This window comes from Abramis brama, assembly GCF_963993115.1.
Source record: "Abramis brama genome assembly, chromosome: 11".
In the NCBI taxonomy this organism is placed as follows: Eukaryota; Metazoa; Chordata; class Actinopteri; order Cypriniformes; family Leuciscidae; genus Abramis; species Abramis brama.
In genome coordinates, this window is record NC_139973.1 from 39,904,358 (window position 1) to 39,921,857 (window position 17,500).

The 17,500-nt window shown below is 38.7% G+C and overlaps 1 protein-coding gene across 1 annotated transcript in view; it reads left to right on the forward strand.

Annotated features, from left to right (window-relative positions):
* plxna1b (plexin A1b) overlaps positions 1-17,500 on the forward strand; it is a 137,981-nt gene that overhangs the window by 88,241 nt on the left and 32,240 nt on the right. The window contains exons 11-16 of the mRNA XM_084128859.1: positions 5,540-5,636; positions 8,203-8,393; positions 11,467-11,618; positions 13,699-13,819; positions 14,269-14,405; positions 17,333-17,500. Coding sequence (XP_083984985.1) covers positions 5,540-5,636; positions 8,203-8,393; positions 11,467-11,618; positions 13,699-13,819; positions 14,269-14,405; positions 17,333-17,500 — 866 coding nt within the window. The remainder of the gene's footprint in view (positions 1-5,539; positions 5,637-8,202; positions 8,394-11,466; positions 11,619-13,698; positions 13,820-14,268; positions 14,406-17,332) is intronic.

Sequence of the window (17,500 nt, forward strand, 5' to 3'; positions counted from 1 at the left end):
CGTTTATCTGAATATATAATAAAGTGTAATTTATTCCTGTGATCAAAGCTGAATTTCCAGCATCATTACTCCAGTCTTCAGAGTCACATGATCCTTCAGAAATCAAGGCTTTACTGTCACTTTTGATCACTTTTATGTCTTTGCTGAATAGTTGCTGACTGTGTATATGTGTGTGTATACATACATACATTACATATATATATATATACGTTATGCATGTATACACACACACATACACAGTCAGCAACTATTCAGCACAGACTCTCGTTGTGTTTAATTCATCTTCCTTTATGAGGTTCTATCAGTTTGTCAGAAAACAGGCTGAACAGAGAATAGAAACTAATAGAGCGGCTCTCGTACAGCTGATGACGGCGGCAGGTGTGTGTGTGTGTGTGTGTGTGTGTGTGTGAGGTGCAGCAGTTCTGATGAGAACCAATTAGAGGAGACACCGATAAAAAATGATGATTAATTACAGTGTGGGAGCGACACTGCAGTAATGGATACTACGGTAAAGAAAAATGAAGCAAGAGAGGAAGAGGAGAGATAGAGACGGTAGCCGGGGGCGTTCAAGAGCAGAAGAGGCTTTTAGAAACTCACTGCACCTGATCGTGTGTGTGTGTGTGTGTGTGTGTGTGTGTGTGTGTGTGTGTGTGTGTGTGTGTGTGTGTGTGTGTGTGTGTGTGTGTGTGTGTGTGTGTGTGTGTGTGTGTGTGTCGGGACAGCAGATATAGACCTGGTTTAAATTATTAATCACTCAGGAGAAATGAAGTTTACAGTCGAGTATTGAGAGTTGTAATGGTAGTTATTGTATGAAGATGAACAGAATGATGTATTCCTCTTTCACTCTTAAGTGACACATATATGACAAAACAAACCGTGGAAACAGTGGAACATTTAATTCACCACTTTATTTTATTCTATACTCTGTTGCTTTTTATGCGTCTATATCTTTGAATAAGCAAAAAATAAGGATTGAATGAGCTGAGTGATGATAGATATCGTCACACACTGTTTTAAAATGCAATCTTCGAAGAAAAGCTTCTACAGTTTATGATTCTGTCAGGCGCTTCATATATAGAACCTGGTTTCAATGATTTTATGGATTTATACATTTTTTTCATATTTTTAACTTTTATGCCTAAAACCGCTTGTAAACCTACTATGAAATAATCCATCAGACATGAAAGTATTATGCTATCATTTAAGACATTTCTCCTCATATAGAACCCTTTTGGCTTTATAATTGAGTCTAGAACCCTGGGATAGTAAACAGAAGCGTATATTAGTGTGAGGGATCGAGGGTCCTGCTCCGGGACACAACACCGGGTCAGAGGAAGGACACGATCATTAAAGATCCGCTGAACGCCACTAAATCATCTCTCTTCATGAGAACTCATGATCGCTGCATTACTGATTACTCACAGCACTAAACTACACACAATTACTGGGCCTATTATACTTTTCTTTTCCTTTTTTTAAAGTTAACTAGTTTGTTTTTAACTTCAATTTTATTTTATTTAGTTTCAGTTGTTCATACATAGTTTTATTTTATTTGTATTTTTGGAAAATGACTTTAGTTTTTTTTAAAGAATATTAATTTTTCATCCTTTTTAACAGTACATCAAATGCCTCCGTCTGATTATGATGACACACTTTATCAGTAATCCAGGGTTAGTTGTGCGTCAGTCAGATGAACACTCCTTGTGTTTAGAGAACACACAACAGATATTGCTTTTGTCTGTAATGCATGCATTTTTTTTTTGCATTTATTTATGCATTTACAATATTTGTGCATGCATTAATGCATTTACACTTACAGTATGTTTGCATGCATTAATTTAAGCACTTACATTATTTATTTATGCACTAGCAATATTTGTGCATGCATTAATGCATTTATTTATTTAAGCATTTACAATTTTTATTTATTTATTTATTTATTACATTATTTATGCATGGATTGTTGAATTTTTAAATGAGTTTTCACTTCTGGTATTGGTTGCTGTTAGGGATGTCCCGATACCACTTTTTGCAGAATGAGTCCGATACCGATACTGTAATTTTTGGTACTCGCCGATACCGATACCGTAACCGATACCTGAATTTTCACTGCATTTGTAATTTTTAAATGTATTAGTAGATAAACCAAAAGATTATAAATCATATTAGTTGGCTTAATTTGTTCATCAAATATATATATTTCTTTCAGTTATTTTCATGCTTAATTAAGCCTGCTAAAATGCATTGTATGAGCTTCTGTACTGTACTTCTGTACTGTCATTGTTCATTCTATTGCTCTATCATATTTTATCTTTCATTTAATAGCACAGCACATATTTAGAGCTGCTTCAGCAGGGCTCAGTGCTGAGGACTGGGTCAGCGGTTCAAATGTTTGTCAAAACCAGTGAAATATCAATTATTTAATCCAATTTTGAGACTACAACAAAAACTAGCAGCCTAATTAATGTGAATTTAAAACAAGTAAGCAGTCAGTAACAAAATAAAAACAATCAATCGAATTACAAATAGGATAAATATATACAATACAACAAAGAAAGGCTACAAATGAAATAAACAGTGTTTTTAGAGTTTTTTCAGGTAGATCTAACAGGTACAGACATTTGAATAAAGTAATCAAATGTGGAAAAAGCATATTCATTACTGTATAAATTATATATAGATGGATATTTTTGTAAAGTTGAAAAGGGTAGCCTATTTAGTCAAGAGCAGTCAGTATTTCTTTGTCCTTTGTTTGATTAACATTAAAACACAGAAGCAGGTTTATCAAACTGCTGTCCCTTTAAGACCGAGCGCACCAGAGCTCATTTGAACATGCTACGTTCATTTGAGATATAACCGACTTTGTTTACTATAGGATACTCACCAAGACGGGCGTTATTACATAGTTGTGTGTGAATTCGTCCATACAAGCGCAAGACGTGAAAGACAATTTAATTCAGCATTCGCGCGCTGAGACGCTGGTTTGTGAGGCGCGCGCTTCGGATGTTTGCGTTCATGAAACTTCTTAACCTGCACACGTCCTGTAATTATGTAGGGAACCACTCGTTATACTTCAGTCAGGTAACAGTTCATGTTTTACTTTACTTACATATACGATTTAGTTTTCATCCAAATAACATGTGCTGAGTCGATCAGCAAAGAGCATTCAACAGAAGTGCGCTTCTCTCTCTCTCTCTGTCTCTCTCTCTCGTCAGTTAACGTCAATAATAAGCTAAAGCTACATGCCTCGTTTAATTTCGTTGCCATTGACATTCGACTGAACAAACTTTCCACTAATGTCTGTTTAAACTAAGGGATGTGCTCGACCAGCTCGTGCATCTTTGACTCAGTTCACCTCGACAAAGCACTCGCGGCGGCCAGTTTCGTTTCGCAAAATGTACGTGGTATCGGTGCGTGGTATCGGCGAATTTTTATGAGTACGAGTACGAGTATATGAGGGCAGTATCGACCCGATACCCGATGCCAGTATCGGTATCGGGCCATCCCTAGTTGCTGTAGTGGTTGTGGTAACAGTAATGTTGGTGAGACGAGGGAATAGGAAGCACACGTTCTGCTGTTTTCTCTTTATATAGAACACATATATTAGTGAAGGAAATGAAACTCTTTGCAGTGATTAGCATCTGATAGAGGCCGCTCACACACACTGTCCTCTTCAGCCTCTCTGCATCATTTCTCCTTTATTTAATTATGCGAGCGCTGGTCTTCCCACGCCGGCGAGAGGTTAACCGGCTGCTCAAACGTGTCAGTCTCTCGCCAGATGAATCGAGCGCACGTCTGCAGCCTGTGGCGTGAATACATTACTATTACATACTGTACATCTAGCACAACCAGAGCTCTCGTTCAGACCATAAATCATCTTTCATTTCTGAACTAATGTGAGACCAAATCATTAGTGCTTCGTTAATTATCCGTGGCTCACGGGTGCAATTGGAAATAATGAATGACAGTGTGTGCTTTATACTGAGACAGGTATCACTGCTTATATGTGCACTTAGTGATTACAGTAGATACCCCTGGTGTGTGTGTGTGTGTGTGTGTGTGTGTGTGTGTGTGTGTGTGTGTGTGTAGCTTTGCTTTCTAACAACTCAATGCAGGCCTGCTCTCAAAATAACCAATTATCTGAGCACGACTGGTACTGAAAATCTCTCGTTCTGAAGCATTTCATATTTATTTCTCTGTAGTGTTCCTTCATTAATCTCTATTCTGTGATTCATGCTGTGTGTGTGTGTGTGTGTGTGTGTGTGTGTGTGTGTGTGTGTGTGTGTGTGTGTGTGTGTGTGTGTGTGTGTTTCCTCATGTTATATCACCGTCACCAACACATGAATATTCCTCTCCTCCAGTCTCTCATCAATGATGGAGGACGGCGTGACTACAAACATTTTCTAATATATGAAATAGATTAAATAATTTAATAATGGTTTCTAATAAAGTAAAAAGTTTCTAAAATAATCTAATAAAGTGTAACAATGTGACATGAATGTGTGTGTTTGGATTAATGTTAGAGGTATTGTGGACAATTCTGGATAAACTGAGAATCACGATTATTTTGTTTAAAATTGAGATCACGATTCTGAACAGACAATTAAACTTAACAACGTGATTTACTAGAGGTTCTGACAAACGTTAATTGCTGCAGTCTATTTAAAATGAATTATTTTTAAAAATCGTGTTGAATGATTCAGTGACTCACTGAAAGACTTCACTTGTTTCATTTATGTATGAATCAGCGTTTTTGAACGAATCTTTTGAATGTATGATTCAATAACAAACACATTTTTTAACAGTCACTTGTCGCCACCTACTGGTGTAACGATGTAATTTGAAATGTCAAGTTACTTTTAAAAGGTAATTCGCTCTATTTTCATTGCTAGCATAGACATCAGTGTTTTTATCTGAACTATTAACTTTTATCTCAATACTTCTGCGATATAAATGTTAAAATCAGCCCTAAAACTAGCAACCAAAACAATTAAAGCACCAAACTCTCACACACACACACACACTCACACTCACACTCCTGAAGCTGCTCTCAGGACCTGCAGTGTAATGAGCAAACATCAATAGTTAAATAAAAGAAGATGTTTGTCTAGGGAAGAAGTGCAGTGGAGAACAGACTCTCTGAAGCTTTAATGAGAGTGGAGGAGGGATGAAGGAGGGATGGAGGAGAGATGAAAGAGGGATGAAAGAGGGATGAATGAGAGTGGAGGAGGGATGGAGGAGAGATGAAGGAGGGATGAAAGAGGGATGAAAGAGGGATGAAGGAGAGATGAAAGAGGGATGGAGGAGGGATGGAGGAGGGATGAAGGGTTCCAGCTGACGGATGTTCTTCTGCCCTTTCTGACCAAAGACACACCAGTTCTGTAAACCCTTCATGCAGCCGCTCCTAAATAAATGATATCATATTAATAAACCAGAGCAGAGGTCGAGAACGGTCATGTGACCTCAGGAGCTGCTGAAGATCTGAATTATTCATGCGTGTTTTAATCCCATTACATTCATTTGTGTTTTTGTGTTGCAGTATAACTATGAAGGAAGTGACATCAGCGATCTCCCCGTTGATCTGTCTGTGGTGTGGAATGGAAACTTCATCATCGACAACCCTCACAACATGCAAGGTAACCATGGCAACCGCTGCGGTACGCTGTAGCCGGTTGCCTAGCAACCTTCACTGGATGCTGCAGAGAGTTGCTGCATTTGTAAATGTTTCAGAGCATCTTTTTCTGGTGTGAGCAAGTGTGCTTTCACCTTTTATAAGCAGAAAAAGTAGGTGCAATATTGTAAAAAATGATTCATGTGCTGCTCATCTGTGATTAATGCTGGTATAATAACTCAATTGACAGTCAAATGTGGGATATTTCATTATATTGAAAAAGATATTTCTTATTTATTTACTCATTTATTTACTTATTTTAATATAATTTATTTTAATCTAATAATTCTTTATTTTAACTTACTTTTTGTTTATTTACTTATTTGTTTTCTTATTTTAGCCATTTTTAATTTATATATTTTATATATTTATATTTTATATAATATTTTTAATTTAATTTATATATATTTGTTTATTTTAAACTAAGATGTATTTATTTGCTTATTTTTTATTTAAAATAATTGTATTTATATTTATTTATTTTAATCTTATTTTTCTTATTTTTAATTAATACATCTATTTATTTATACATTTTAATATAATATTTTATTTATTTTAATGTCAATTTTATTTATTGTATTATTATTATTTATTTACTTGTTTGTTTACTTATTTTCACATTTTAATCTAATGTTTGTTTGAATACTTTTTTTTTTGCATTCTTACACTGTTTTTCTCTGAATATTTTCCCGTATATCATCCAGAAGCTTTGAGTTGTGTCTTTCTGCACGAGTTTGAAAGGCGTGAGCTTGAGATGATGCCGTGAGGTTGAGTGTGTATGTGTGTGTGTGTGATCTTCTCCTCTGCCGTGAGGTTGAGTGTGTGTGATCTTCTCCTCTGCCGTGAGATTGAGTGTGTGTGATCTTCTCCTCTGCTGTGAGATTGAGTGTGTGTGTGTGTGTGTGTGTGTGTGATCTTCTCCTCTGCCGTGAGGTTGAGTGTGTGTGATCTTCTCCTCTGCCGTGAGATTGAGTGTGTGTGATCTTCTCCTCTGCTGTGAGATTGAGTGTGTGTGTGTGTGTGTGTGTGTGATCTTCTCCTCTGCCGTGAGGTTGAGTGTGTGTGATCTTCTCCTCTGCCGTGAGATTGAGTGTGTGTGATCTTCTCCTCTGCCGTGAGATTGAGTGTGTGTGATCTTCTCCTCTGCTGTGAGATTGAGTGTGTGTGTGTGATCTTCTCCTCTGCCGTGAGATTGAGTGTGTGTGATCTTCTCCTCTGCCGTGAGGTTGAGTGTGTGTGTGTGTGTGTGATCTTCTCCTCTGCCGTGAGGTTGAGTGTGTGTGATCTTCTCTTCTGCCGTGAGGTTGAGTGTGTGTGATCTTCTCCTCTGCCGTGAGGTTGAGTGTGTGTGTGTGTGTGTGTGTGAGATCTTCTCCTCTGCCGTGAGGTTGAGTGTGTGTGATCTTCTCCTCTGCCGTGAGGTTGAGTGTGTGTGTGTGTGTGTGTGTGTGTGTGTGTGTGTGTGTGTGATCTTCTTCTCTGCCGTGAGGTTGAGTGTGTGTGTGTGTGTGTGTGTGTGTGTGAGATCTTCTCCTCTGCCGTGAGGTTGAGTGTGTGTGATCTTCTCCTCTGCCGTGAGGTTGAGTGTGTGTGATCTTCTCCTCTGCCGTGAGGTTGAGTGTGTGTGATCTTCTCCTCTGCCGTGAGATTGAGTGTGTGTGATCTTCTCCTCTGCTGTGAGATTGAGTGTGTGTGTGTGTGTGTGTGATCTTCTCCTCTGCCGTGAGATTGAGTGTGTGTGATCTTCTCCTCTGCCGTGAGGTTGAGTGTGTGTGTGTGTGATCTTCTCCTCTGCCGTGAGATTGAGTGTGTGTGATCTTCTCCTCTGCCGTGAGGTTGAGTGTGTGTGATCTTCTCCTCTGCCGTGAGGTTGAGTGTGTGTGTGTGTGTGTGATCTTCTCCTCTGCCGTGAGGTTGAGTGTGTGTGATCTTCTCCTCTGCCGTGAGGTTGAGTGTGTGTGTGTGTGTGTGATCTTCTCCTCTGCCGTGAGGTTGAGTGTGTGTGATCTTCTCCTCTGCCGTGAGGTTGAGTGTGTGTGATCTTCTTCTCTGCCGTGAGGTTGAGTGTGTGATCTTCTCCTCTGCCGTGAGGTTGAGTGTGTGTGATCTTCTCCTCTGCCGTGAGGTTGAGTGTGTGATCTTCTCCTCTGCCGTGAGGTTGAGTGTGTGATCTTCTCCTCTGCCGTGAGGTTGAGTGTGTGTGATCTTCTCCTCTGCCGTGAGGTTGAGTGTGTGTGTGTGTGTGTGTGTGTGTGTGTGTGTGTGTGTGTGTGTGTGTGAGTGATCTTCTCCTCTGCCGTGAGGTTGAGTGTGTGTGATCTTCTCCTCTGCCGTGAGGTTGAGTGTGTGTGTGTGTGTGTGATCTTCTCCTCTGCCGTGAGGTTGAGTGTGTGTGTGTGTGTGTGTGTGATCTTCTCCTCTGCCGTGAGGTTGAGTGTGTGTGATCTTCTCCTCTGCCATGAGGTTGAGTGTGTGTGTGTGATCTTCTCCTCTGCCGTGAGATTGAGTGTGTGTGATCTTGTCCTCCTCAGCGCACCTCTACAAGTGCTTCGCTCTGAGAGAGAGCTGTGGTCTGTGTCTGAAGGCCGAGTCCAGCTTCGAGTGTGGCTGGTGTGTTCAGGACCGGAAGTGTTCCCTGCGACAGGAGTGTGCTCAGCCGGAAAACACATGGATGCACGCCAGCGCCGGGAACAGCCGCTGCACACACCCGCGCATCACCAAGGTCAGTACAGCACACAACACACCAGGCGTGTGGGCTTTCATATTTATGCAGAATTTCATATTTTCCAACCTGAGAAGATGACCGTGAATTGCGTAAATCTTTCGATTTTCAAATGCATTTTAAACACAGTAGTCAACATTTGAAGTGGATCAAAAAACTTGATCAAAGTTGTCCTAAGACAAGAACGGGTTGTTCAAAATTCATGTATAACTTTGATGAAAGGTTTTGATCCACTTCAAATGTTGACTACTGTACATTTATTCAGTGCAGGGATACTGTACCATTAAATGCTGCTCCTTCTTTATTTCTTACTTTCTTTACTTTCAAACTTTAGATAACTAAAGCATTACAATTTGTAAGGAGACTTGATTATTAATTTGTCATCAACAGAGGAGTTTTAGGGTCTCCCTGCGGTTTCCAATAAAATAAAAGCTTTGTTTTAATGTTTGAAAGCAAAGAAAGTATTAAATGCTAGTATTATAATTTTTCAGTTATTCTCTAAATAAAAGTATTATTAGTATTAGTATTAATTTACAGTACAATAGTATTAGTGCAATAATAATGTTTATTGATTTAAAAAAAATATATATTTTATTTTATAAATGTAAATAATTAATTATTATAAATTAATTAATAATATTATTTTGATTAATAATAACAATAATAATTGTTATTAATATTGTCATTGATTTCTTAGTAATAACATCTTATTTACATTTTAAAAAATCAATAGATTACCATTGCATTATTATTATTATATATTATTCTTTAAATAAAAGTATTATTAATGTTATTGTTAATGATTAGTTATACACATTTTATTTACAGTGCAAATAGAATTGCAATAATAATATTTGCCATTGATAATTTAAATAATTAATATAATAATTTAATTTTTGGTAAAAAACAATATTTTTTGGTTTTATAAATGTAAATAATAAAATATTATTTTGTTTAATAATAACAATAATTATTATTGTTATTGATTTGTTTTATATTATTGTTCAAAATAATATTTTATTTAAATTAAAAAAACATTATCATATTATTATTTAAATAAATATTGTTGTTATTATTATTATTATTATTATTATTGAGGAATTATACACATTTTTAATTTACAGTACAATAGTATGACTGCAATAATAATGTTTGATTAAAAAAGTATTATGCAAATAAAATATAATTTTGATTAATAATAACAATCATAATAATTATTTTAATTGCAATTAATATTATTCAAAATAATATTTTATTTACATTTAAAAAAAACAGTAAACAAAGTATTGCATTATTATTATTATTATTATTATTATTATTATTACAAAGTCTAATTGGATAAGGAGTAAACTTTCTTTTTCTGTCATCATCTGGTCACATGCCTGTCGAACCCCTGATATCAGGACACAGGTGATGTTACAGGTGCTGATGAGGGACAGTTCTGTTCCTCTTTTCTTCACTCCGTTCTCGATGTTCTCCCTCTCTCTGTGTCTCTCGAAGTAGATTTTCTAGTCGACTTCTGAATCCTCTGCCAGAGGAATATTAACTTTTAGAACGTCTACTTACTAAATTTACATCCCCTCGTGTTAATTAAACTCCTCCTTTGTTCTCGTCATTCGATTTCTCATGCGCTCGCTCTATCTGTGCGGCGCCGCCGTCGTCTTTTACTTATTAGATTAGGTGTTAATTTAATTTGGAGAAGAATGAATTTATCACATGGATTATTAGCACACCATAGGCGCTTTGAGAGCCATCTGTTCAGAAGATGTACACCTATTCTCTGCTCTTCTGCTTTACTCTCTCAGGCTGCGCTCTCGTATCTTCATCCGTGTATCTGTAGAAATGTGTGAATGTCAAATTAAAGCAGTCCCTCTGAAACCAATTACTGTGCGCTTCTTGTTTCGCTCTCCACGTGAGTGTGTGTTTGTGTTCTGCGCTGGTTTGGCTGGAGATATCGGCACCGCTGATGAACTTCTGATCTGGTGTGTTTCCCAAAAGCATCGTTAGCCAACTATGGTCGCAAGTTCCGTCGTTATCAGTTTAATTCAACGAGTCGATGTTTCCCGAAACCATCGTTCCAACGAACATTAGCAAACAGCATCGCAGAGTTGTGTGTTTGGAGCGACTTATCTCGACCTGGGGATAGAAGCAGAGTTTCTTGTCTGCATGATGTGGACTCAATAAATCCTTATCTTGAGCCAAACAAGCAAGCTGACATTCAGTGCAATCTATATTTTTACATTTACATTTTTATGCATTTGGCAGACGCTTTTATCCAAAGCGACTTACATTGCATTTCAAGGCACACATTTACATTCTTATCAGTTCTTGCTTTCCCTGGGAATCGAACCCATGACCTTGACGTTGCAAGCGCCAACGCTCTACTGTTTGAGCTGCAGGAAAGCTATAATCTATATCTGTTATTTAGAATACATACAAATGTCATTTAGTTTGTAAAGAGGTTTAAAGCGTCGTTTTTGAAGAGTGTGAATGTGCTCTACTATGTAAGAACGAGTCTATGATTGAATCTGGAAATAAAGCAAAATAACTGAGAAACATGAGAAATATTCCTCAGATGCGTGTCTGTGATCTATAGCCAAACATCTTGCATTAATTCGATCTCAAACAGATTCATTAACAGTAGTTATTACTCCCAACACCTGCGTGACATCATTAACCAACGTGGTTGAACGACCACTTTGCAACAATACGGTTTCGGGAAACAGTCGTGACGAGCTAGTTGATTTCTTCAAAGATACATCGTATTCTGGTAGTGAAGCAGCGAGTTACACAGTTATACGGGAAACACAGTCCTGATGGCTTTTTAAGGCAGGGTTCCTCAAACTCGGTCCTGGAGGGCCGCTGTCCTGCACAGTTTAGCTCCAACCCTGATCAAACACACCTAGCTGTGAGTTTCTAGTGATCCTGAAGACATTGATTAGCTTGCTCAGGTGTGTTTGATCAGGGTTGGAGCTAAACTGTGCAGGACAGCGGCCCTCCAGGACCGAGTCTGAGAAACCCTGCTTTAAGGAATAGTTCATTGACGTTCTTCTGTTGATCTGTCCTGGTCCAGTTGTCTCCTGAGACCGGTCCACGGCAGGGCGGAACCAGACTGACCATCACCGGGGAGAATCTGGGCCTTCAGTTCAAAGACATCCAGAACGGCGTGCGGATCGGGAAAGTGGCCTGTACGCCCATCGAGGAGGAATACGTCAGCGCTGAGCAGTGAGTCTCTTGTACTGACACAGTTTCTGTGTTAATTCAGTTTAAAGAGTCTCCTACAACAGGTTTACATGCATCAAATGTCAAAAACACTTTAATTTCCTCATAATCTCCACTGCAGCATCAGCTCTTTTCTCTCAGTGTCTGAAACGCTTTGTTTGAAGATTCAGTCTCTCTAAACCCCGCCTCTTTGAGAGCTGCTCTGCTCTGATTGGTTGATTCTGATTGAATCAATCATCATATTAGAATGATTTCTGAAGGATCACGTGACACTGAAGACTGGAGTAATGATGCTGAAAATTCAGCTTTGATCACAGGAATAAATTATATTTTAAAAACAATAATTCTAAAATAAAATTTATATTAATTATAAATAAAAAACAGCTATTTTAAATTGTCATAATATTTACTTTTTATAAATAAAAAAAAAATTGTTTTTTATCAAATAAATGCAGCCTTGGTGAGCAGAAGACACTTCTTTTAAAAACATTAAAAATCTCACCGATCCCAAACGGCTGTGTATATCGTTACAGTTGTCGCTCCTGGTGTGAACGGGCCGTATAGGTCAGGATTTTAATATCGGTGCGTCTTTAACTCGTATCACTCGTTGAAAAGCAATGAAACAATTAAACATTGTTTGACGGTAACCATAGCAACAGTAGATCATCACCATTGTCACTGATGAACAATGTATTGGAACATATATCGGTTATCAGCTGATATAAGAGATTTTTTTAATTAAATTTAGCAGTATCAGTTGAGTTTGCACATAGATCGTCTGTTATTTGATATTTAACTGTGCATGCTTATATACTTTTTTTAGATCACTTTTTCCATCATCTAATCTTAATAAATAACAAATTCAGTCTCAAGGTTAATATCCATTATTCAAACCGCACATTAAATGGTTGTGATGCCAGAATTCACTTGCAGCATTTAAAACTGTTGATTTTAGTTTTTTAAATTAAAATGTTTTATTCTGCAGCAGAAACAAGCGTCCAGACCCATCACTGTAGATCACGTCTCTCATTGAACAGCAGTGACGTCTGTTTTCTGCAGTCGCTTTCCTGGCTTTTCGACGGTTTCCAGTCCTGTTGCTGAAACAGAGTCACAATGACTTTACAGTTTCCTGAAGCTAAACAAGCATCAGGGTTTCATTACAAACACAGAAACTCTTCTCCCATCCGCACTAGAAATGCTCGACACAGACGCAGGGTGGTTAATAACTCACGAGCCGCCCCAGGGCATGATGGGAGGATTCGCTGTCCATCCCATTAATCACAGAGAGCCGTTTTCCAGTCCAGTGAGGGTTTTACTGCGTCTCATTACAGCGGTGTGTGTTCATGTAGCGCCTGTAACCCGTCTGTCTCGTGTTCGGACGCTCAATCATTGTTTTGAACGTTTAGCGCCGGCGGCCGTGCGTCCAGACCAAACAGCAACCTTCCTTTCTCTGTTTTGAATCCAACACAGAAGTGACTAAAACTGCAGTTCATCCACTGGCCACTAGAGGCCGGCTGCAGAAGAGACTCAATCCCATAAACTACCATGTTAAAATGCCCAAATTTGCATCAGAATAAAGCATGTTTACAGCCTGGTGCAAAAAGTGTTTTTGGTCTATATAGCTAATTTTGCCCTTTATGACGACTGTGAGGGGGATGAATATTTTTATAACTCATCTGTTGATATTATATTAAGCCTTAAAGTTGTAAATAATTTAGGGCTTGGCCACTTTAGTGATAGGTGGATTGCCGCTGATGTCACTACTAGTCGTTTGTCTGCTGTCTGTTAGCATCACGTCACCTCAGCTAATCCGCCTCGCTGCTCGTTTATCCGGGACTGACGCGGCCAAGATGGCGACGGCCGGCTCCGCCCACTTTGGGCTTCAAAAATGCTCTTCAGAAACACTACGAGTGACATCACAGACACTACGCCCATATTTTTTAGTCTATGGTCCAGACCCGTCTAAGACCCTCGTCTCCCCCCCCCCCCCCCCCCTCTCCCCAACCCCCAACCACCCCACCCCCCCTCTCTCTCTCTCTCTCTCTCTCTCACTCTCTCTCTCACTCTCTCTCTGTCTCTGCAGGATTGTGTGTCGTTTGGCCGACGCCACAGGTTACCGTGTGCAGGAAGCTCAGGTGGAAGTGTGTGTGCGAGACTGTCTGCCGGAGTACAGGGCCGTGTCTCCTAAAGCCTTCACGTTTGTGGTGAGTTTCAGTGTCAAGGGGATGGAAAGGCGAAGCGCCAAACATTAGTCCCAAACGGATGAGTAATAACTTCTTGCGGTGCGTAAGATCCAAAAGGAACTAAAAAATCTGAAAAAAATCACAAATATTTATTGGTAGATGTCACCAAGCATACATCTGTGTAAACAGTGTGTAAATGACCGCAGGTGACACCTGTCACTGATGGAGGGTTGAACCCAAACACATTTTTGCACTTTTTCACTTTATTTGTGGCCTCTGGACAATAAAATCCTGTGAGCTGTTTGGCCTATATTCGTGTGCGGATCTTGTTTCTGAATTTTCAGTTTCAGTGTCTCACATAAGACAGGACGAGGACGGCTTCTCTAGTCTTGTGTTACAAACTCAATGTATGAAATTCAGAAGTTTTTTTCCAGCTGAAGTGATTATATTTCATATCTTCTCCTGTCCAGTCACCGTACTTCACGCGTGTGCTGCCGTCGTACGGGCCGATCTCTGGAGGAACGAGGATCACGATCCACGGCAGTCATCTGAACGCGGGCAGCGCCGTCTCCATCAAGATCGGACTCAACACCTGCCGCTTCCAGAGGTACTGCTCATCTCTTATCTCTTATATATCTTAATAGGAAAAGATGTTTATATGTAATTTTGACACGAATACATATTAATAAATGACAAGTCTCTAGGTTTTGACATAAATGCAGATATAAATGTAATTTAAAAAAAAATATTATCGATTTTCAAATATTGCACCTGTCAATACAGAACGAAATATTCTGTAGCCTATTTTGCCGTCAACACTGCCGACGTTGTCTTTGCTGCTATATATGTTTAACATGAAGTACAGGCCTTCCACAACTTTCTCCCCATATGTCAAATATATCACCAATGAGGCTTTTCATATGTCACCTATCAGCAGCAGCGCCGCGTCAGACACGTTTCCAGAGCCGGACAGTAACGGAGTACATTTACTTGAGTACAGTACTTAAGTACAATTTTGAGGGATCTGTACTTTACTCGAGTATCATTTTTGGGGAGTACTCATGACTTTACTCAAGTACATTTGAGAGACAAATATTGTACTCTTTACTCCACTACATTTCTATCCATAACTGTGAGTACCCGTTACTTCTTCTAAAAAAAAATAAAAAAAAAAAAAAAGGAAAAAAGAAACATCTCGGAAACCCTCTCAAATGTGATTGGATTGTGCAGGCGCCACTGATTGGGACAGCCTATCAGCAATCACCTTCAGCTTTCCGCCAAAGTCAACTCCATGGTCAGATTTAGATAAGAGACGAAACCATGGACGAAACAATGGATGAAGACGCAGCAGGTCCATCCCGGGAGCAATATTTTTTTTCCCAGGATGGTAGGGGAAGACTCATGAATATTCATTAGGGAAGTCATCCCTGATTGGTCTTAACCCCAGTGACGGGTAGGTTTAGGGGTGGGGTTAGGGGTAGGTCATCAGACCAATCAGGGATGACTTCCCTAATGAATATTCATGAGTCTTCCCCTACCATCCTGGGGGAAAAAAATCGCATCCCGGGAATATGCCAAGCCGTGGCCCCACCTCGCCAAACTATTTCAATTTTCTGAACAAGTTAATGATAGTTTTCGCTTCAAGTGTTTGCTGTTTACCAGTGTAAGCACTGTGGCAGTAGTAATGCAATATTTAGAAAATGTACTCTTGTACTCTTGATACTCAAGTACTTTTAAAAACAAGTACTTTAGTACTTTTACTTAAGTAGACATCTGACTGTAGTACTTTTACTTGTACTTGAGTAAAATTTAGCAAGGGGTATCTGTACTTTTACTCGAGTAATGTAGCTGTGTACTCTGTCCGCCTCTGCACGTTTCTGGTGTGCAGAGACATAGAAAACGGTTTTGTGGTCCAGGGTCACATTTAAGCTTTAACCGGTTGGGTTTGACGCTTTCAGACGCGGCCCTCAGTGGTGGGATCATTTTGTGATGAAATAAATTAACACAATATTTACTACATTGCTCAGTTGTAATTTAGTATGTGTTATTGTTTAACTAAAACTATTAGAAATTATATTTAAATTAAAGTAAAGCTGAAATTAAGTCAAATATAAATGTTAGAAATTTTGCTTTGGACCTGAAAAAAAAAAGTTGAAGTACTAAAATAATTAAAACTGAAGTAAAAATAAATAGAAATATATATTTTTTTTACAAAAACACATAATAAAATTATGAAATCCTAAACTAAAATTAAAATGAAAACTTAAAATATAAAATAACAGCAACAGCTTTTTCAAAATATTAATACATACTATAATAGCATATAAACAGTACTAAAATAGCGTCCATGGTTTTTTATTTAATTTATTGGAATACTATTTAAATACAATATTTCATCCTTTAATCATTATATTTTGTACAAAGAATATATATATATATTTTAGACCAGTTAGATTTTGTTCATGGAAATTAAGAACATTTAAATTTATAATTTCACATTAGCATAATGCGTTCTCAATACATATATATACACACACACCAAAAAAATCATAATTGTTTTAATTATTTATTGATTTTGGTGTGAAATTTCACCTGAAATCTTCTCTTTGCCATCTGATAGCATCTCTAAATGATCGTGCCGTCACAGTACTTTATCGTAGGGGTGAAACATAGGTTAATGTATGTCATTTTTGTATGACTTTATTGTCTCAGGGAAAATGTATTATGCAGTAAGTGTAAAATAGCACTGTCATGAGACAGGAACTGGCAGAAGTGACTGATTTCTTTTAGCCGTCTTCAGAAACGATTGATGGGTTTGTGTTGTCGGAGCCAATCATGTGACGACAGTCTTGTCAAAATACATCCAGAACTCAGCAGGATTCACCAGTGTGTGTTGTGAACACAGTTGCCTAGGCAACACCGCAGTTTCACACACACACACACACACACACACACACACGTGGAGGACACTGATCAAACATGAGAACAAACCTTCAGACTGAATCTCATCCTCCTCTTATCTGTCACATGACTAATCGCGCCGTCAGACGCACATGTGTTCGTTTGATCAGATTAAAGTCCGTCATGTTCGGAGCCGTGAATCTGTGATCTTTGAACCCCCAAACCTGATGCAACCTGATGAAAGTGTGTGTCACACACACACACGTGATCCGCTTCACAATCAGTTCTCTCTCTGGGTTTGCCAATACAATCAAATCATGTAATAACAAAAAAGAAAAGAAACTGATTGGTGTGTAAAGTGTGTAAAGGTCTTTGCACATTGAGTCTGAAAGTTTCGTACGTTAAAAAATTAATACAACTTCACGTTGTCAATCAGGTTTACACACTGCCTCCGAAACTTTCATCCGTCATGAAAAAAATCCGTTTTTCGCATCCGTAGCAAGCATTTTGAGATGTGTTTTTTTTACAATTCAGAGCCAACGAAAGACGAATACGAAAAAACGCATACGAAAATGTAACAGAAGTCGTTTAACAGAAGGAGATGTTGAGTTTGCTGGTGTGTGTGTTTGACAGGCGGAGCGCCCGGGAGATCGTGTGTGTGACTCCGGCAGGGTTGGGTTCAGGCGGGACCCCGGTGATGGTGGACATAAACGCAGCCGAGCTCAGAAACCCAGAGGTGAAGTTCAACTACACGGATGATCCCAGCGTCCTGAAGATCGAGCCCGACTGGAGCATCGCCAG